The sequence below is a fragment of the Puma concolor genome, chromosome A3 (assembly GCF_028749965.1).
Source record: "Puma concolor isolate L17-30 chromosome A3, mPumCon1.1.hap2, whole genome shotgun sequence".
Taxonomy (NCBI): Eukaryota; Metazoa; Chordata; class Mammalia; order Carnivora; family Felidae; genus Puma; species Puma concolor.
The window spans coordinates 95,788,761-95,808,026 of record NC_141669.1 but is presented as its reverse complement, the minus strand read 5'-3'; the positions used below and the strand labels follow the sequence as shown (position 1 = coordinate 95,808,026).

The 19,266-nt window shown below is 40.5% G+C and overlaps 1 protein-coding gene across 7 annotated transcripts in view; it reads right to left on the bottom strand.

Annotated features, from left to right (window-relative positions):
- Window positions 1-19,266, bottom strand: part of RALGAPA2 (Ral GTPase activating protein catalytic subunit alpha 2) — a 328,194-nt gene that overhangs the window by 105,812 nt on the left and 203,116 nt on the right. For 6 of the 7 annotated variants that reach the window (XM_086701563.1, XM_086701564.1, XM_086701566.1 and 3 more), the window contains 5 exons: window positions 14,436-15,207; window positions 13,507-13,578; window positions 9,026-9,149; window positions 6,692-6,847; window positions 664-822 (listed from right to left, as the gene is read on the bottom strand). In XM_086701563.1, coding sequence (XP_086557689.1) covers window positions 664-822; window positions 6,692-6,847; window positions 9,026-9,149; window positions 13,507-13,578; window positions 14,436-15,207 — 1,283 coding nt within the window. Of the gene's footprint in view, window positions 1-663; window positions 823-6,691; window positions 6,848-9,025; window positions 9,150-9,210; window positions 11,863-13,506; window positions 13,579-14,435; window positions 15,208-19,266 lie in introns of those variants that run through there. The other variant, XM_086701570.1, reaches the window with a different exon arrangement.

Below are 19,266 nucleotides of genomic sequence, written 5' to 3'. Positions count from 1 at the left end.
TTACTACAGGGCACATAACCATTGGATTGTTCCAGCCATTCCCATGATCGATACCAATTGACATGGTTGCATTGATCCAGTGGCAAGGTGCTTCAATTGTTAAAAGTCATCACATGGGCTGTGTTGCAGAGGCCTAACCTCTTCACAGACATGCCTGCAATCCTTCAGGATTGACCCCTATTAGCAGCAGTCAGAGGCTCGGTGAGCAGTGCCTGTTTGTCATGCCAGGTCGAATTCTGTACCCGTGGCCAGCCACAAAATGCTTGATGTGACATGGGGTTCTTTCAACTTTTATTATTATTATTATTATTATTATTATTATTATTATTATTATTAATCAATGTGTCCCAGATATAAAATTAAAATTTTTTTAATTAAAAAAAATTAAATTTAAAACATTTAAAATATCATGAATGTGTTTATGTTCTAATTTTTAAAGAGTCTAGTAATAAAATACAGAATTCTGTGCTCATGAGGAAAGATACTCTGAAAATCTCAATTCATACTGAATTTCTTTATAGCATGTGTAATTCAGATACATGTGAGACATTCACCAGTTGGACAAAAGTCCCCTTTAACATATTTATATCACTGTTTCTCAAAAACAGTGAATTGTATGGCAAATGCTGTATGAGTCAGCGTGATAATGCAGTGAAAACGTACCTCGGGTTTCTTCGTGATCGCGATAAAGAACATGTGATTCTTCACTGGGTAAATAATGATTGAAACGTCTCCAAAGGCAGTCGGGATAATGCCCCTGCGGTAGTCCCTGGAGTGTTCAGACCAGACGATGTGGACCTCGTCATTCCCCAAGTGACGAAGCTGCAATGGCCAATTGGCTCTTTATTAATCAGAGTGATAACAGCAGTTTATGAGGGGTCGTGGCTTACAAATTGAATTATAATACTCAGAGGCAAAAGTATTTCACTACCAAACAAAGGTATAACACTGCTGTCTTCTATGAGGATTAAAAAAAACACAAGTACATGAAAACACCTCTCACTTTTTATGAACTACACTAGCATTGAGATGATGCATAGAAGCACAGAAGGTACGTTATGCCTGGATGGGGACAACACCTTTTCGAGGATTTTGTTAAATTGAATTTTACTCTTGCATTAAAGCCTTATGTTTCATATTGCTGAGCGTGTTTCTAAACAATTAACAACATGATCCTTTTATTCCATATTACAATACGGCTTCATAACATTCTTAATTTGATGGTTATTAAGAAAAAAATTTGAATACAAGAGAACATAAGCCACTCTAACACAATTACCAAATGTATAAGAACTAGATTTGTGACAAAGGTTTAAGAAAAAGTTTGCATAAATTACCTTTGTTTAAGAAACTAATAAACACGACTTCAATTTAATAAGAACACTAGTACCTAGCCTTCAAAGAGTGCCTTCCTATCCAGAAAGTATGTTCGCATGTATTATTTTCTTTAGCCTTTCCGCGTACTCTCTGAGGCAGGAGACATCATCTTTCTGTTACGTGACAAGAAGGAGATGGGGCTCAGGAAGGCAAAGGCAGCACCTATACAAGGTGCATGAACAGTGAGCAGCACGGCGGGCCTGGCCAGGTCTCTCAGTGCCATTCCTACTGCTCACAGCCACCTAAGCCAGGTGTACTGCCACAGCTCAGATAGTGTGGCCCACTGTTTTTGTCATTTTATACACAAAGAGGCCATCAAGTCCAAAAACAAGTCAGAGACTCCTGGCCTCTCTGAGCAGGGGAAGGGGCCCTTTGAGACTTCCTCCCGGGCCAAGCTCTTCAGACGCAAGAACGTCTTTGATAAAGCTCCTGCATAATGACTGCACATCCTGGGCTGGAGAAAGCCACAGATGAAATAAGCCTGAAAATGTGACTAAAAGAAACTAGATTATAAAGACTAAAATGTTGGCCAAAATTGAAGTCCTACAACCATAAAAGCTGACTGGTGAAGGTCCTTGGACACCTATGGAAAATCTAAGGTTTGGTTCTCCCACACACTGCAGGAGAATGCTATCTACCACCACGAAAAAAGTATTTCTGGCTTCCTAGCTTATTTAATAGACGAACCCCCCCAAACATGACTAAATTCAGGGGCACCGTGTCTTTTGATCACAAAAGAAAAAACCAAGGTGACCCCCAACATGGCCTCCTTTCCATTTACAAAGTTAAAGGAAGTTGGTTTGCTGCAATGCTTTCTTATTCTTCACTCTTTCATGTTTCTGGGAATGACTGTGTAAGTCAATTTTTTTTTACTCTCAATTTTTTTTAATGTTTATTTATTTTTGACAGAGAGAGAGAGAGAGAGACAGAGAGACAGAGCATGAGTGGGAGAGGGGCAGAGAGAGAGGGAGACACAGAATCTGAAACAGTTCCAGGCTCTGAGCTGTCAGTACAGAGCCCGACGCGGGGCTCGAACTCACTGACAGTGAGATCATGACCTGAGCCGAAGTTGGATGCTCAACTGACTGAGCCACCCAGGCGCCCCTAAGTCAATTTTTTTTTTAAAAAAGACTTATGCCAGTACCTTTGCTCTAGGGAGGTACAGGTGCATCTGCAGGTGGCCCCTACAGTGAGGGGTGCCCGATTCAACTATTCTGAACATGAACTCTGGGACAAATGTAACTGTGGGTATTCAGTACGAGTCATGATGATCCAGAACAATTTAATGGTGCCTAAGACTTTCTAAATATAAAATTATCTAGTATGATTCTTTTTTTCTTCTTCTCCCCCTCTGACATGTAAAGGCTAGAAGGGTAGCAGGTGAAAGGTGTAGCCAACCCATTCTACCCATAAATAGTTAAAAGAAAAAAAAAAAAAGACACTGGGTTCTCACAGCAACACTGAACAGCTCTCTATGTTTCTCTATTTCCACCTCTCTTTTCTCTTTCCTTTTTAATAGAACATGCCAGGCCCTCACAACACACTCCTGAAATTCAATCCTTTTGGAGTAAAAACATGGTAGCCAGCATCACCAGCAACACAGTAGAGGCATGTTTTCAAGGGAAATAGGAATAGTATCAAACTGAAATTTTGGGAGGAATTTAGACCGGCAAAAGGTAATTGTGATAGTGGGGCTACTCTCATCCTATAAAGAGAAGCAACCTTCTAGGTGGTTGTATGCCCCTTGATATAATGCTGGCACTAAAGTCAGAATGGGAAGAACATATCTACTGAATACCCTTCAAATGTGGGGCTACCACCTAATGCCAGCACCCTAACGCCTGTGATGGCTCCTCTCAATCCAGAAGTATAAGCTGCAAGGCATTAGGTAGTACAGTGATTACTGAACTTTAGCACTTACTGTGCCTTTCTCAATTAGGTTCCTCAATTATATAATCCAAGCAAGTCTTTCATAACTCTGTTTGGGCTGTAGTCTCAGAACCACAGCCAGGGAGACCTGTCCTCCCAGTGTGGCATTTTTGTAGGTAAGGAAAGGCTATTTTTGTGTGGCAATGATACAATATTCATTCTTTCAAAGCTGCTTTCAATGTCATGTGCCCCAGATCTCTGGACAAGTTATAGTTTCATTAGCTAACTCGCGAAACTCAGAGCTAAGGCCACAGGACCCACTGACTGATAGATCTGGAGCAAGGAGCAAACACATGCCCTCTTCCACCTCAGACAAGAACACAAGCAGGTGAAACAAGTAAAACTAACCTGGCCAAATTGTCCACCGTGTCAGAATATGAAGGAACACTCTGGAAACTTCCATGAAGCTTCTGGAAGCTCAGTTTAAAGGGGCTTTCATTACAGAGATGTCATTTTGTGAGTTTTGGAGAATTCAGAATCGAGGCCCCCAAACTGAAGTCCACCAGTGAGTTTGTTGCATGCACGCAAGTCAAGCTGGCACGACTCGTGTAATCTGGGAGAGGCTGATGAGTCTCATCCTGGGATGGAGCTGTCATTCATGCCAGCTACTGCTTCAGTTGCACAACAGGCTCCAGAACGCGCGGATGCTTAACAGGCTTGGAACAAATGCTCGGTTCTTAAGTCTTAAGAAATCAACCCCATGTCCTGCCACTTCTCGTCCTGACAGAGTTTTAAAGTCCCTCTGCCTGGCCCATTCTGCCTGCTGCTGCCAGGCGGCACGCACTGGTGACACTGGTCATGGTACACACCTAATAGGCTGACCTCCTTTCCCGACTAATTGCATTACATCGCCAGCTGGCTCCAGAAGGAGTCGTCTGTTTGATTGAAGAATTCCTGCTCCTCAGTGGGCCCGGCTGCTACTTTTACTAAGTAACAGTCAGGCCTGACATCCCCATTGTTCAGCTGACAGTGTGCCCATCCTAAAATCTAAGTTTTATTTGTAAATTAACCAAGAAACTTCCTGCCAGAACAGTGCTGCCTAGAGACTGATAATGTGGGCCTTTCATCCCTTTTCACTCGTACTGTATCACTGCCAATTTGTTTTTTATGCGGCTGGCCAGCCTGAGGCTATAAAAGCCTTGTAAGACATAAGTGCAATTATAGTCCTGGAGTCAAATGAATTGGACAAATCCAATAGCACAGCTCTGTCCCCACTCTGCAAACCCCTACAGCAGTTAGATTAGCTGTGAAAAATCTAATCTAGCTAGAGCTAACAAATTTCTGCAGTGAAGGATCAAGAGTTCAGTATGGGGTTGCAACCGGATTGCAGAATTGAAAAAGTGCCCCCATGACAGGGGCAGAAGAGAGCATGAATCACTTTAGAATTTTGCAGCTCATTTTTAAGCTGTTAGGGACAATTTAGTTAGAATAAGACAAGGAACTGTGGGCTGCTGTTACTGTGACTGATTTTCAGTCTGGCTGTGAGACATCCTGATAAAGAGAGTTTGTCACTAATGATGCTAAATCTAGGAGCTGCAAAAGGTATCAGCTGAATTTTGATTATTACAGTAGGGAATCTTTCAACCAGGCCAAGCCTTGCAACATTATTTATATAGTAAGGCACTGTATCAAGAAAACACGATGTCTTTTCTCAAAATAAATAAATAAGAGAAAGAAAGAAAGAAAGAAAGAAAGAAAAAAAGAAAGAAAAGAAAAAAGAAAAAGAAAGAAAAAAAGACAATCCTACTTAGGAAATAATTAAAAAATAGTTTAAGTAAACCTATTAACAACAATAGTTCTCAGTCATAAAAAAATCAGAATATGGCAACACATTTGCGGATTAGCAGAAATTTACAAGGTACTACAAATAAAAAGGATGTGAAAGCCTTGCCTAAGCTCTTGGTAATCTGAAATAGAGCAGGGTCTCCTTCACTAAGAACGCCACCACCAGGGAGGCCAAGACCTAAGACAGCTCCTCCATGGCTGAGGAAACAACACACGGCCAGTGGAAGGCCATGCTAACAGGTGGCCCAGACAGTGAAAGCCCATCATGCTTTGCACATCCCAGACACTTGGACACTGTGAAAGTTGTCTGTGATTGTGCCACAGTCTGAGTTCTGAAGTTTTATGAGCACCACTATCCCCGATGTAGGTGGTCTAAACATTTGGGGCTGCAGTGAGGAAAAAGCAAAACCGCAGAGAAAAGAGATGAGGCAGGTAATAGTGGGGTCTGCTGGCCAATATCAATCACCTCCTAATGAGTCAGGAGGAAAAAGACTCAATTAGACTGGTGGGCAATGATGAAGGCTGACCATTAGACATCTTAGACTAGTCACCATGGTAAGTAGTTTCACAGGCATTATCCATTTATTTCACAACAACCTTGGCACACAGGCTGTTTTCAATCTCGTTAAGTAGATGGGGAAACTGAGGCATGGGCTAGTAACTGGATACACAGTTAAGCCCAGGTCTGTTGGTCTCCAGACCCTGGCTATAACCAACACAGTAGGTCCTCCAATGGCAAACTTAGCTCCCGAATAAGCTGCCTTCCCATCCACTCAGGTGCTGTCTGCAGTTTTTGTGCATCCTTGCAGGAAGAGAGTGGGTGTGAGGTAAGGATTCCAGGCTTGCTCTGCCACCCACTAGCAGGCTAGCTACAGTTGTTCCTTTCATATGGAAACTCACAGAAGTGGGTCAGATTTCTAGGCTTGCTTTGCAGACTAAGATTCCTCTTCTGTTAAGGAACTCCTCACCTCTAAGAGAGAATCACCTGAAGTGAACACCATGGATATCAGAAAGTTCAGCATCATGTTCCCCTGGGGCGGTTCCTCAGAGTGGAGGAGGTTTCCTCTGAATTCTAGAGAAAACTATCCAGAAGGTCCAAGTTGAAAGAGAGACGAGGTCAGTGCCGAAGGTGGGACCCTTAGACTGCAGCATACTTGCACTTGTCATTTTCGCAGATGTTGCCCAATTGCCCCCAGCAAGCTTGAGAGGTGCCGGCCTTCTCAGCTCTCCATCAGTACAGGGTCATCTTATGACCTCTGCCAACCTGAGAGGTCAGCTATGTTATTTTCTGTCAGTTAATAGTCAGGTGAGAGAAGACCCAAAATTAACAACTTTTAAGCCCCTTTCTTTTCCTAAATCTTAATCTCAGCATTTAAGACTCAAATGATTGATTGCTTTTCATTTGTTTCTTTATCCAGTTTGCGCCAAGCTAGATATTTCAGATTAAACTACAACTGTAGCTTGAGAAGAGCAATACTGAAGCTGCATCCAGAGGAAAGCAGTCTCAGTGCATAGTTATGCCAAGGCCTTCGATCTGGACTAGGAGACCCTCACCCACAAACCAGGGAGGCTAAGTGTGGTCCTCAAAGAGGCTCCTTACCTTTTTGGTGAGTGAATCATCTGAGTCTGATGGCATCCGAGTTGAAACGTGGAAAATCACTTCCACAGTCGAGGTAGCATAGTAAGGGGCAGTCTGCCCCGTGCTGCCGTTGCGCTGAAGTCCACCCATGAACCCACAGTGGGTTGAGAGATCCACCTGATGAGGGTAACAAAGAGGAAAGAATGAGAGTCAAGCATCAGTTATCCTCATTCACCTAGCAGGAATGCCCATTTTTTGAGCAATCTAATTACTTTCATTTTTATAGCTTCCTGATGACAAACAAATGTAATACTAAGTTAGACAAAATTAAAATATGAAAGAAACATTAACAATGAAAGTGCTTTGAAATCCTACCAGCTTAAGAAAATCACCATCAAAAGTTTGGTGCATATTTCTTGGGGCGCATGGGTGGCTTAGTTGGTTGGGTGCCCGACTTCCACTCAGGTCATGATCTCGTGGTTCATGGGTTCCAGTCCCACATTGAGCTCTGTGTTGACAGCTCAGAGCCTGGAGCCTGCTTTGGATTCTGTGTCTCCCTCTCTCTGCCCCTCCCCCACTCATACTCTCTCTCACTCAAAAATAAACATAAAGTTTGGTGCATATTTCTCTAGTTTTTTTCCCATCCTATACATATGTGTATATGTATATATGAATATATATACACATACATATATGTATTTACATAAATACACACACACACACACACACACATACACACACACACACACACACAAAGAGATACCCTATTGATGGATTTATGGGATTTTCTGCTTTCTCAAACACAGCTGGTGTGGTCAAGCCACAAGGACCATTCCAGCAAATGTTTTGGTGGGATGTTATATTAAAGGGCACAGATGTTTTAAAATTTAACAGCCATTGATAAACTGTCTTTCAAAGGGGTTGTTCTGATTTACACCACTACTGCTAGTCTGGGAGTTATTCTTTTTTTTTTTTTTTTTTTAATTTTTTTTTTTTTTCAACGTTTATTTATTTTTGGGACAGAGAGAGACAGAGCATGAATGGGGGAGGGGCAGAGAGAGAGGGAGACACAGAATCGGAAACAGGCTCCAGGCTCCGAGCCATCAGCCCAGAGCCCGACGCGGGGCTCGAACTCACGGACCGCGAGATCGTGACCTGGCTGAAGTCGGACGCTCAACCGACTGCGCCACCCAGGAGTTATTCTTTTCAAGCTGTGGTGTGAATGCTCACTTCTTAGTGCCTAGGATCTCTCTCTTTTTTTTAAACTTTTCATAAACTAGAATTCTTTCAGTAAAGCACCTGTTGTAACACAAATGAAAAAAAAAAGCAATAGAAGAATCTCTTTTGTGACAAATACAATCAATATATACACTAAATTAATGTTCAAGTTTTTTCTAAAAACTCTAGTTAAGAATGTGTGGTTTAAACGGTGTATTAGTTAAATGATTAACTAGTCTACAGCAAATAAGAAGTCACCTTATTAGTAAGAAGGACAATTTACTGAAGTGTAATAACTCTTTTAGACTAAAATCAACTTTACATTTTATAAAGTACATGGTTTTCACCTAGATGTAGGCTTCTCCTGTACCCATCTCCATATTAGTTTCCTTACTAACATTCAGCTCTCAGAGACAAGTCTTATTTAGGCATACAGAGAGTTTCTCACAGCACAGATAACCGAGAAACCAAAATAAAAGTAAGGAAAAATAAGAAAATTATTTCAGATATGCTGTTTCCATTATAACCACTCTGAGTTCTTTTAGATTCTAGAAATATATTTTCCTTTAGATTTATGTTCCTAGAGACTGTGTGTGTGTGTGTGTGTGTGTGTGTGTGTGTATAAATGTATATGTCTGTATGAGCATCATTTAGCAAAGAAATAGCATATTCTTTCAATATCAGTCATCCTGGGATCTCCCTAAGGGAAACAGGTTGGCTGCTGAAGCATCAAAGCTACTCTACTCTATTTTCATGCCAATTTTTTACTTCATCAGCTCTTTCTTCATGTTTTCACCCATCAAGCCACTGCTTAATTCTCCAATCTCTACACTGTGGCCAAGCCATTGCTTTTTTACCCATATTTGTCTTCTCTTACTACAAACTGTCTATGACTGAGTGAGCCGATCTATTTGATTCTGACAAGAAGTGAATGAAATATTATGAAAAGTTAAAGGGAAACAAAAGTTCATGTGAGAAGTACTGAAAAGCAACTAACACAAGATGTCAAATTCAATACATGTAGCACATGCTACATGTGCTAGATTTGAATACAAAACCTTGTATAACTGGTGTCTAGCTTATACACGTCCTTATATAGTGCTGGCCAATAAACACCTCTGAAATGAAATGAATTACCTCCCATCCAAGTCCAGCAACAAAGTCTTCATATGCTTGGCTTCCTCTTACGTTGGAGAGGATAGAACACTTGTCTTCTTGACCTTCAGCAATGTAAAACACTGCAATTTTGTGTGTTTCACGGCTATAAAATTTTAAATTTAAAGGAGTTAGAATTCTTAGATTTAAAATTTTATTTCTATACAACCGCCAGCATGACTCCTACTATAAAGCTTATATTTACGGAGAATCTACTAGGGGTCAGTCACTGTTCTAAGGAGGTTTGACACGTGATCTCATTGGCTCTTCACAACCACTCTAAAGAGACAAGTGATTATCACCACTTCCCTTGTAGAGGTGGTTGAAAGGAGGCACGGAAAATTAAACAGAAAGCACACAGAGCAAGCAGGAGACAGGGAACTGAAGCAGGGCAGTCTGGCTCTTGAGATTACTCTTTCAAACATGTGATATACAAAAAAATATATGTGAAAGCACTTCACATAGATATCAATTGAGAATAGATCTATGTCACTGCCCATATTTTACTTACCACACTTTGAGATAAGGATATTGGTTCCCTGATTAGAACTATAAACTAGACTATAAACTATTATAAGAAACAGAAACTTCTTCCAAGCAGAACACTTTCTTTGTGAAGAGGTACCCACTCCTTGCTCTGACTAATCTGAGGGAGTAAGGTAGGGTGGACAGATGACCAGGGAAACCTCTTAGGTCACATAAACCCTTCACCCACTTCCTCCACGATGGACTCTGGGCACTTTGCTATTAAACCAAGTAAACATGGCCTGCACTTTGAGGAAAGGAGTCCTGCCTTTTTACCTTTTGTACATCTAGCATGGTCATAGGCACATAGTAGCTGCTCAGTTAAATCTCTGTTGACCAGTAATCCAATGCTATAAATATATTAATAACCAATTTCTACAAATTATATCCTGCAGGGAAGTGTCAAAATAACTAGACTTTTACCCAGCAATTTGGTGACAGTTTAGGGATGAAGGCACTGTGCTAATTCAAACAGAGTTTTCATCAATGAGAACCACTCATTCCATGGCCCATCATCCCAAGAGTTTAATTCCAGTCTCTATTTTCTAAAATTTTGGATTACCACCTCCAGAGCAGTTCCATCTTTATTATTTTTGCATTGCATTCTGAAAAACTATCAAGAGCTCAAGCAATATGGAAATGTTTCTATTGTCTTAACTGTTCAACATCTCAACACTATAATCTGATTAGATATCTATACTGGTGGAATTTGGGCTCCAGATTTTAATACAGTCACAAATATCTCCTTCTTCAGGAGTTATGTTTCTACTTAATAAGCAGAATGAAATGAAACTCAACTAAAAAGTCATAAAAATAAATCAAGGAGGAGAACACTTTCCTTCTATTTATCTAGGTAGCTTATTCATTTTCCCCATAGTTTACATAAAATAAGCATACTGAAAAGAAGAACTAGAAAATATAGAAAGTGAAGAATAAAAAATTCACTTATGTTCTTGGCCTAAATGTTGAAATCACAGCTGTTACTATTTCAGGATGTGTTTTCACATAGTAAGTGAGAAGCCACTATATCCTGTTTTGGAACTGATAAGTTTCACTTAAAATATTTGTGAACACTAATTTTTATCGTGTAAAATATGTATAACATAAAAGTCACCATGTAAAACAACTGTTGAGTGGGAACACTTTTATACCATGTACTTGTATGACAAAATTATTAATGGTTGTATAACATTCCAGTGTATTAATATACCTTACCCCAAATCCTTGTCATTGGACATTTAAGTTGCTACCATTTTTAAAGACATTGTCATATTATCTCTAACATGTCCTTAGAATACATTCATAGAAATGGAATCTCAGTCATTGTCCATTTTGAAGGCTTTTGATAAAGGCTGTCTTGCTGCCCTTGGAGAAGGTGGACATCCTGAATGCTCTGACTGGCATGGTGCGAGCACACAGGTTGGAGACACCTGTCTTCACAGGTACAGTTGCTGTTGGAAGGGGGAAGTTTTGTGGTGATGGATCCAAGGGGGCTGATGCTCTAGAGTAGAGACCTTGAGCTCTCACACTGTCAGAAAACTTGTTCTCATGCAGCATGGAAACCCTGAAACTGCCACACCATATATTCCCTGAGTGACAGGCAGGACACATTTGCAGTCTATAATCTGCCTGGCTTATATTCTAGGAGCTATAATAACTTGGGGATTTGGGTCTCGGATGATGACAGAGATCATAACCTATGACCTAAAAGACTCTTTCAACAAAAGGAGAACATGTACAGTTACTCAGTTTTTTTCTGCAGCTCTTTCTGCATATTAAAAAGTCCTCAGCATTTGATTGGTCTCTATTCTATATGTATTTATGCATGTATAAAGACCATCTCAAGTTTATCTGAAACATTTCTGTTGACGCTCCTCAAAGTCCAAGCTTTTTATATTGTAGCTGTTCACAGGTCCTTGAGTCCTCATTAACTCAATGTGGGAGCACAAGAGCTAAGCCCCAGTGACTGCCTGACTGATGTAGGTGTGAGGAAAGGTGACCTTTAGCTGTAAACATTCATCAAATTTCACATCCTCCAAAATGTTAGCACCACAGAGAGCCTGCTAGGATCAGACGCTGTGTCTGGTCTTATTAGAGCCAGTCTTTTGAAATGATAATTAGCAACAGCACTTCATATCCATAAGCTGCACCACCAATGCATGAAGGAGCAGGTAATTCAGGAACACACGTACATAAAATCAACAATTTCCTCTTCTTCATTAGAATGCATTTTTCTTTCTTATTAGGAATAGACTAGAATGGCTCGGTTTCCTTCTGCTGTCACATTAAAAAGCCTAACAAAGAAAAAAGATGATTTTAACTTTCACCTTACCGTGGGGTGACAAGAAGCATTAATATTTAAAAGAGGAGCCCACTGTAATTTGCATGTGCATTCATCATACTTTTTACATCTTTGCTATCTTCACAGTATAGAGATGAGAGTTGCAAGACAGACGCCACACTTTTCCTAAGAACATGCTAAGCAGGAACTATGCCTTGACAGCAGGGAATAAATTGGTCTCAGAAATAGAGTCACACAAACTAAAAGCTGAGAGACAAGGTATGCTTTTACCTGCTAACTAACCAATACATGGGACAGTCTAGATTTCCCATAGATAAAGAGTCCCCAACTTTTTTTTTTTCAAAAAGAACCTTGAAAACACCCTTTACAATAAAGTAAGTTGATACCTTTTTTAGATGTCAAGAAGACACTAAATCCAGGAGTTGGGGTTTTAAGGGAAGGTTAATCAAAGGACAGAGGATTTGCCAATCAGCTCCTCCAAAGCCATATTTTACAGCAACAGCACCCCAGGGAGCTCATTCAATTGTACCTCATGCAACTAAAGTGCATTAACACTCAAGAAATTGGCCACAATTACAAGATACCAATGTATTCACTTAATACTAAGAAGCATGGAATAATTCAGCATATGCTTGAAAAGCTGAGTTTGGAACCCAAGTGACTGCTTGTTTAATACTGGAGGACAAGAGGGAGAGAGAAATGAACCCCCAAGCCCTTACAAGAAACCCCTCACAGAGTTTCCACAGAGAATTTGGTCTCTATTTCTCCAGAGAAAAAGAAGCGTAACAACAACTGGGAAACTGAATATGATGAAGAGCAGTGTGAGGAATAATGGCTTCAGGTTTTTCATCTGTAATGAGATACCTAATGATATTCCTGTGGGGACTAAAAGAGGAACAAAAAGCTATTTCTTTAAAAATGAGTTTTGTTTTTTTTTTAAATTAAGATTAAGGAAGCAGTTTATTCAAGACTTTTAATCACCTGTCATGCACCAAGCACTACACTTACTGGGGTCTGAGATGTTTTTGGAAGCACACATTTCCCCAAATCAAAAACTGGTCATGAGTTCATCTTTAGAATTGCTTCTAAGACTTTACAGAAAAAAGGGACAGATCTGAGATTTGACTAGTTTTGAGAATAAGGCTCATTACTAGGAAGTCACTAATTAAAACACACTAGTTTTAAGCTTGCCAGCATTGTAGAGCAGAAACTACAGAATGCCAGTGCATAGGCACACGGCATGGGTTATGAGGTCAGACTCACTTGGTTCAAACAACATGGTACGTGTCGGTAAAGGGCACAGGTAGGTAGGCTGTTTGATTTAGGCAAGCCTCTGTTCCTCACTGGAAAAAGAGGTAGCTGCAGAGACTAATGAGAATGAATGTCCACTGGCTGCCACTGTCAACCAAAGACACAGATTAGGTGGGAGCAATGACCTCTTCTTAGCGTAGCAAACATGTAAGGTTATTCCTTGAGAGTAAAAACACCAAAGGTACAGCATATGCAGATGGCACCAGATTCCAGTTACAGAATGACTTTTGGGTGTCTCGGAAGGTGCATTCATTCCTAAAGCTCTGTCATCCAAGCACATACAAAGACAGACAGGAATGAAGTGGTCTGATATACTTTCACATACCACTGACGGGAGTCCAGATTTTTTAGCTCTCTCAATAGTTTTGAATTTTTCTTCAACAGATGGAAATTCTTTCTATAAAAAAAAGAGATGGAAGAAAAGTCATGTAATCACAGACCAATTATGCCCTTTCCAATCAATCAACAAACCTACCTATTCATTCATCCATCCATCCATCCATCTACGTATCCATGACCCTCTTCATTCACGAAAGATTTGTGATCTAAGCCCACCGAATGAACTCCATTCTCCTTAAAGACATTCAAAGGCATCAAAATTCACCCATCACCATTCATTGACACTGGATGGTGCTGTAGGAGATGAGTGTGTCACTTATATGCTTGTGTCTGTGTCTGTTTTCACTATCAGCTCTGCTATGAATACCTTTACCCTACTTCTGTTCTTAGAAACCCCACTCCACTGTCAGGGTCCACCTCAAACCAACCCCCGTCCACAGTCTTCCCCACCATCCCACACTACCCATTGGATTAATTGTTCCTCTTGGCCTCGTGTGTCATGCTATCTTTCATCAGAGTTGTGCCAAATCTACCTCCCTCGCTAGACCTAAGGTGAGATGGTGACTTACTCATCTTTGTAGTCCATTTGCATCTTTTGTGATGACAGAATCAATGATGGACAGAGCAGTAATTAACACACACACACACACACACACACACACACACACACACACACACACAGAAAATGTCCAATACCCTTTAAAATATACAAGACCTGGCTGAAATTCAATCTGTGCATCAGTATAGCATGATTAGTTCCACTTCTAGCTTTAACTTAGCAGCGGAAAATAAGCTGTAAATGCTGAAAGACAAATCTCCATTTCTATTCTCTGCTTCCCAAACCTCAAATTGAGAACAAGAACAATCACACAAAGATAATGATAAAACAGGTGAAGGTCTAGAAAGAATCGTTACCTTCTGTCCCAAGAATTCATCCCCAAGTCATCGAGCAACAACCTGCAGAAATAAAAGGGTCCTCGTGGCTCCACTGGTGAGGGCTGCTCCTGGCTGGTGACTTTCATGGCTGAGTCAGAGTTACACCTCTGGATGTAGTCGTCTTCTTGGGCATTCTGGCGCAAAATGACCTCGATGATTTCCTTCTCTTGGTCACGGGTCATTCCTCGCGGGGGTGGGGAAGGCTCATTTAGATTTAGCTGTGATGGTAGAAGGCATTCGGGACTCGTGTGGCCAATGTTTTCAAGTAATTTGTCAAGCACATCTTCTCCCTCCTCAGTTTGAGAAAAATCTTTCTGAGCTCCCAAAGCTTGAGGATGCCAGCCGGAAATCAGAAATGCAGGATTTCTGCTGCTGGATGCTAAGCAGCCTTCCAAAGGTCCGTATAAAACCTTTCCATCCCAAGAGTACTTCCCTGAGATATCCCGCACAATTACTCTGACATCGGACAAGGCGCCCCCCGGCGAGCCACTTGCTGGCCCTTCTGCGGGTGTCTGAAGGTAGGAGATGAGGGTGCTGTCATTCAGCACAAAGAGCTGCAGGTTTGGGCTCCGGAACACCTCAGAGGACAGCTCGGGAGCCTCGGCGTGTACATTGTCATGGTTCTCACTGACCAGACTGTGCAGCACGGCAGGACCCCCACGGAGTGGGAAGTGCCCCAGGTGGTTCACCAGGTGGGCCATCACCATGCGGGCGGTCAGAGGGATCAGCTCCAAACTCCTCCTCTTACGCTCTGTGAGCAGGGTAAAGCAACATACCAGACAGTGGGGAAGGAAGGTTAAAATCTGTACTCGGGATACTGGATTTGTTTTAGTCTGGGAATTTTTTTCATCTATTTTCTTTTTTGACACTAATTCTATTTTAATTAAAAGTACAATTTAAATAGATTGCTAAAACAACCAACTTCCACGAAGATCTCATTCTGAAAGGGACACTTAAAAACATGTAGACGTAGGGGCACCTGGATGGCTCAGTCGGTTAAGCATCCGACTTCAGCTCAGGTCACGATCTCACGGTCCGTGAGGTCGAGCCCCGCGTCGGGCTCTGGGCTGATGGGTCAGAGCCTGGAGCCTGCTTCCAATTCTGTGTGTCTCTCTCTCTCTGCCCCTCCCCCATTCATGCTCTGTCTCTCTCTGTCTCAAAAATAAATAAAAGTTAAAAAAAATTAAAAAAAAATGTAGATGTAACAGGAAACAAAAGAGAAAGTTCCTTGTCCTGAAAGATCCTATGGTTCTGGGTCCAGGCCCCAGAAATTAACCTCATTCCCCTCACCAGGGTAAGTGCAGATGCTGATAAGGAAATGAATCAAGTCTCTGACGTCTTAGATGGATTTGAAGCACTGTGCTTTAAGATCTCTGTGACAACTTATGTTTTGTTATTTGGGTATTTGAAATCTTTAATGGAATTGGATATATTAACTAACTCATGGAAATACTTGGAAGGTTTAAGTAAATTTGCAGTTGATGATTAAATGCCCAGGAGCAAGTGACTTACAAAATTTTTAAGGCTGTGTAGAAAGACTGACACAGCATGTAAAGATGCGCCCTGTGAAATGTTGGAGGTGGAAGGAAGAAGCAGAGAACCTGATCTATGGTCTTGGAGTGAAGCAAGTACTTAAGCTTCAGAGTGGTCAGGGAAATTGTACGCTGCCACATTTAGAAAATAACTGTGTATTAATGCAAGCACAGGTGAAAATGAAATCTTTTAATTTCAACAAAAAATATCACTAGATATTTAAGCAAAGTAAGACTTATACTTTTGGCTTAAAGGTTTAGGAAATACTTGGTTTCTAAATTCACAAAATGAAAAATCAAATATTAATTAAAATAATTATAAATATGCTTTCTCATGCTAAATACCTCCCCTCTCAGACAGTAAAAATTCAACAGACTTATCTATAAAACATCAAGTGGATGATGTATAAATCCCAGAAATATACAATCAAATTCTAGAATATAAGAAATTCTGTGTGATGACTGAGGAGAACAAGATTGTCCTGACTTTTCTTGAATTTCTTCTTAATTTTTGCTATTCAATGAACAAGAAATCATCTGTCTTCAATGCAAAATAAAACTTCACATAAAAACTTCAGTGTTCATAAATAAAGGTCATCTACATCCATCTCTGACACTGAACTCTCCTTCTTGACACTCGTAGAAGAGTGTATGATTTCCAGACAGCTGAGAAATTTAAACACCTCAACTAATTCCCTTGAAATCACAGTTATGAATGCTTTTCCTTTTGTGTCCATATTAACTTTTTCAAAAGTTACAGATGCTTTTTATTCATGCTTATCATTCCACATGAATATATGCTCCATCAGAAATGTTAATGCCCCAAACAACAAAGGTAGGGCCAGCTGGGGGCTCAGGAGTCCGTGGTGTAAGACACTACATGGTGATGACAGGATGGAGCAGGCTCTGGAACTAGCGACAAAGGTCCAATTTGGTAAAGCCCAAAGCACACAACAACTGGAAAAGCAACTTTCCTCTGCTTCCTCTTATAAAGGTCGTGCTTTCAATTTGAGATAGATACAAATTTGTATTTTAATAAATGTGTTTGAATTCTACAGTGGGAAGTTAACTGGAGTCACACCAATCAACTCATTAACCACGACACACCCAGTAAAAAAAAACAAGTATCTTTGGCACTGAAGAGTAAGGAAAGGGAACATTTGTGAAATAAAAATTGTTCTTCCCTGGGCAACTTCAGCTAAATTAACTGCCTGTGAGTTCCCTGGAAAATAAAGAGAAAATCTAGACTCCATTTGTGAAAAAGCAATCTTGTAACTTCCACAAATAATTAAAAAAATATAATCCGGGACATGCTCAGTTGGTTAAGTGTTTGACTCTTGATCTCAGCTCAGGTCATGATCTCATGGTTTGTAAGTTTGAGTCTCAAGTTGGGCTCTGTGCTGGCAGCATGGGACCTGCTTGGGATTCTCTCTCTCCCTTTCTCTCTGCCCCACCTCACTCACACTCTTACTCAAAACTAAGTAAATAAACATTAAAAAAATATAATCCAAATATTTATCTTATTTTGCTAAACTTAGAAATGAAATAGAAAAGCAGTAATTTCAGTATGTCTTTTAAGTTTCATTTTTTACAGTTCCCGCCTTTCCTTCTTTTTAAAGCAATTAGGCATTAATAATGAGAAATCTGAGCACCTGTGAGTACCATCAGTGTCTTTTCCTCAATCTGGGCCAGTAGCCACTTCAACTGTGGGGAAGCAGATGTGTCTCTTGTCTGTGACTATTTGAAAGTAGTATTTATGTCAAATAGTAGATAACAGTGGGTGAAAGGGTCATTTGAAAACAATAAATAAAAATATAATATTGCATCTCAGAAACATGGGAGAATAAATAGCTTGGTTATGAATGACGAATTATGACATCGAATGAAAAAAAAACTCAAATATGAGCACATTTCTGTTTAACCTAAAATACTTCAGGTGTCCTCTTTAATTGTTCTCCCATTTCATAGAGGATGTACTTACTCAGCAAGGGTGTGTGTGCCAACAGGTTTTTAAGCTGCTTTGCTTTTGTATGTAATTAAACTGTTGGTGAATTTTCAAACTCCTTTGCCACCGAAATTCAAATAATTATTTTTAGCACCACAGAACTAGGGTAGGACAAGACTGCACAAGGTCCTAAGGTTTTCTGGAGAATACTCAAGTCAAAGAGTGTTGTACATCAAAAGAAAGGCAGTACAGAAAATTTAAATGTGCATTTTTAGGTTTCTTGTTTTTCACTAACCTATCAATCTCCGACTATTTTCAAGAGACAGATCATAATATGTGCTGAACTTATTTTAAGGACAGTCATGTGGGATGAGACTATAATTAATGGCTTTAGGAAAAAGTAAGTTCTTTTTCTTCTAAGACATAGACTGCATGGTAGGAACCAATAAAAAAAAAAACAGATCATGGGTCATTTTGATTATTTTTTTTTAAGATATGGTTTGAATTTCTAACCATAGGGAAAAAAAATCAAGAAATATTGCAGTTTAAAAAAACTGTGGAAGTCCAGAAAAAGACAACTAAATGATTATGCAAATGGAGGTAAACAATAGTGTGAACATGTGCCGTGTACTGTCCACCAGCACAACTAAATGTAAGTCTTTACTCTGTGGAAAAATCTCAGTTAAATGCTGTGCTATTTCAGAAACCTGATCATTAAATCTTCAATTCAAATTTCACCTCCATTACTTCTGGCTTCTATACCCTTGGGAAAATCCCTCACCTCAGTGTGCTCATTTATAAAATCAGGACTGACTGATTCCAGAGCCCTTGCCCCTGACTGGTGCCCTCACTTCTGTTCTCTTCCTTGTCACCTTGCTTGTGCCCTTCCCCTTGACCTGAACCATACTCCAGATTCTGCAGTCTTGCAAGCACTACCCTGGACTCCATGCTCTCACCTGGCTACTATTCTTCCTTTGTCCACCAAAGGCTCCAACAGGAATGTCTGCGGGTTCTGAACAGACATCCCCAAATCACCTGCTCCGGCTATCTGGCTACAGACTAACTGCCGTGCCCAAAGTACTCAGCAAAACCCACCACCCAGTGCTTAGTTGGGAAATAGAACAGCTCCTGTTCTGGCTCCACCCTCCCTGATGTTTCTGAAGCATGGGGCATTGCTGACCTTCCTTGGCTCTTTATTCCCTTTCTTCCCTCAGAAGTGAATTCTTCACTTCTCAGAACTCTTTCATGGTTCTTTCTCCATTTCCATGACTGCTTTCCTGGTGACATTCCCTCATTCCTTTTTCTTTAAGGATGTTTTTACCCCCAAAGTTCA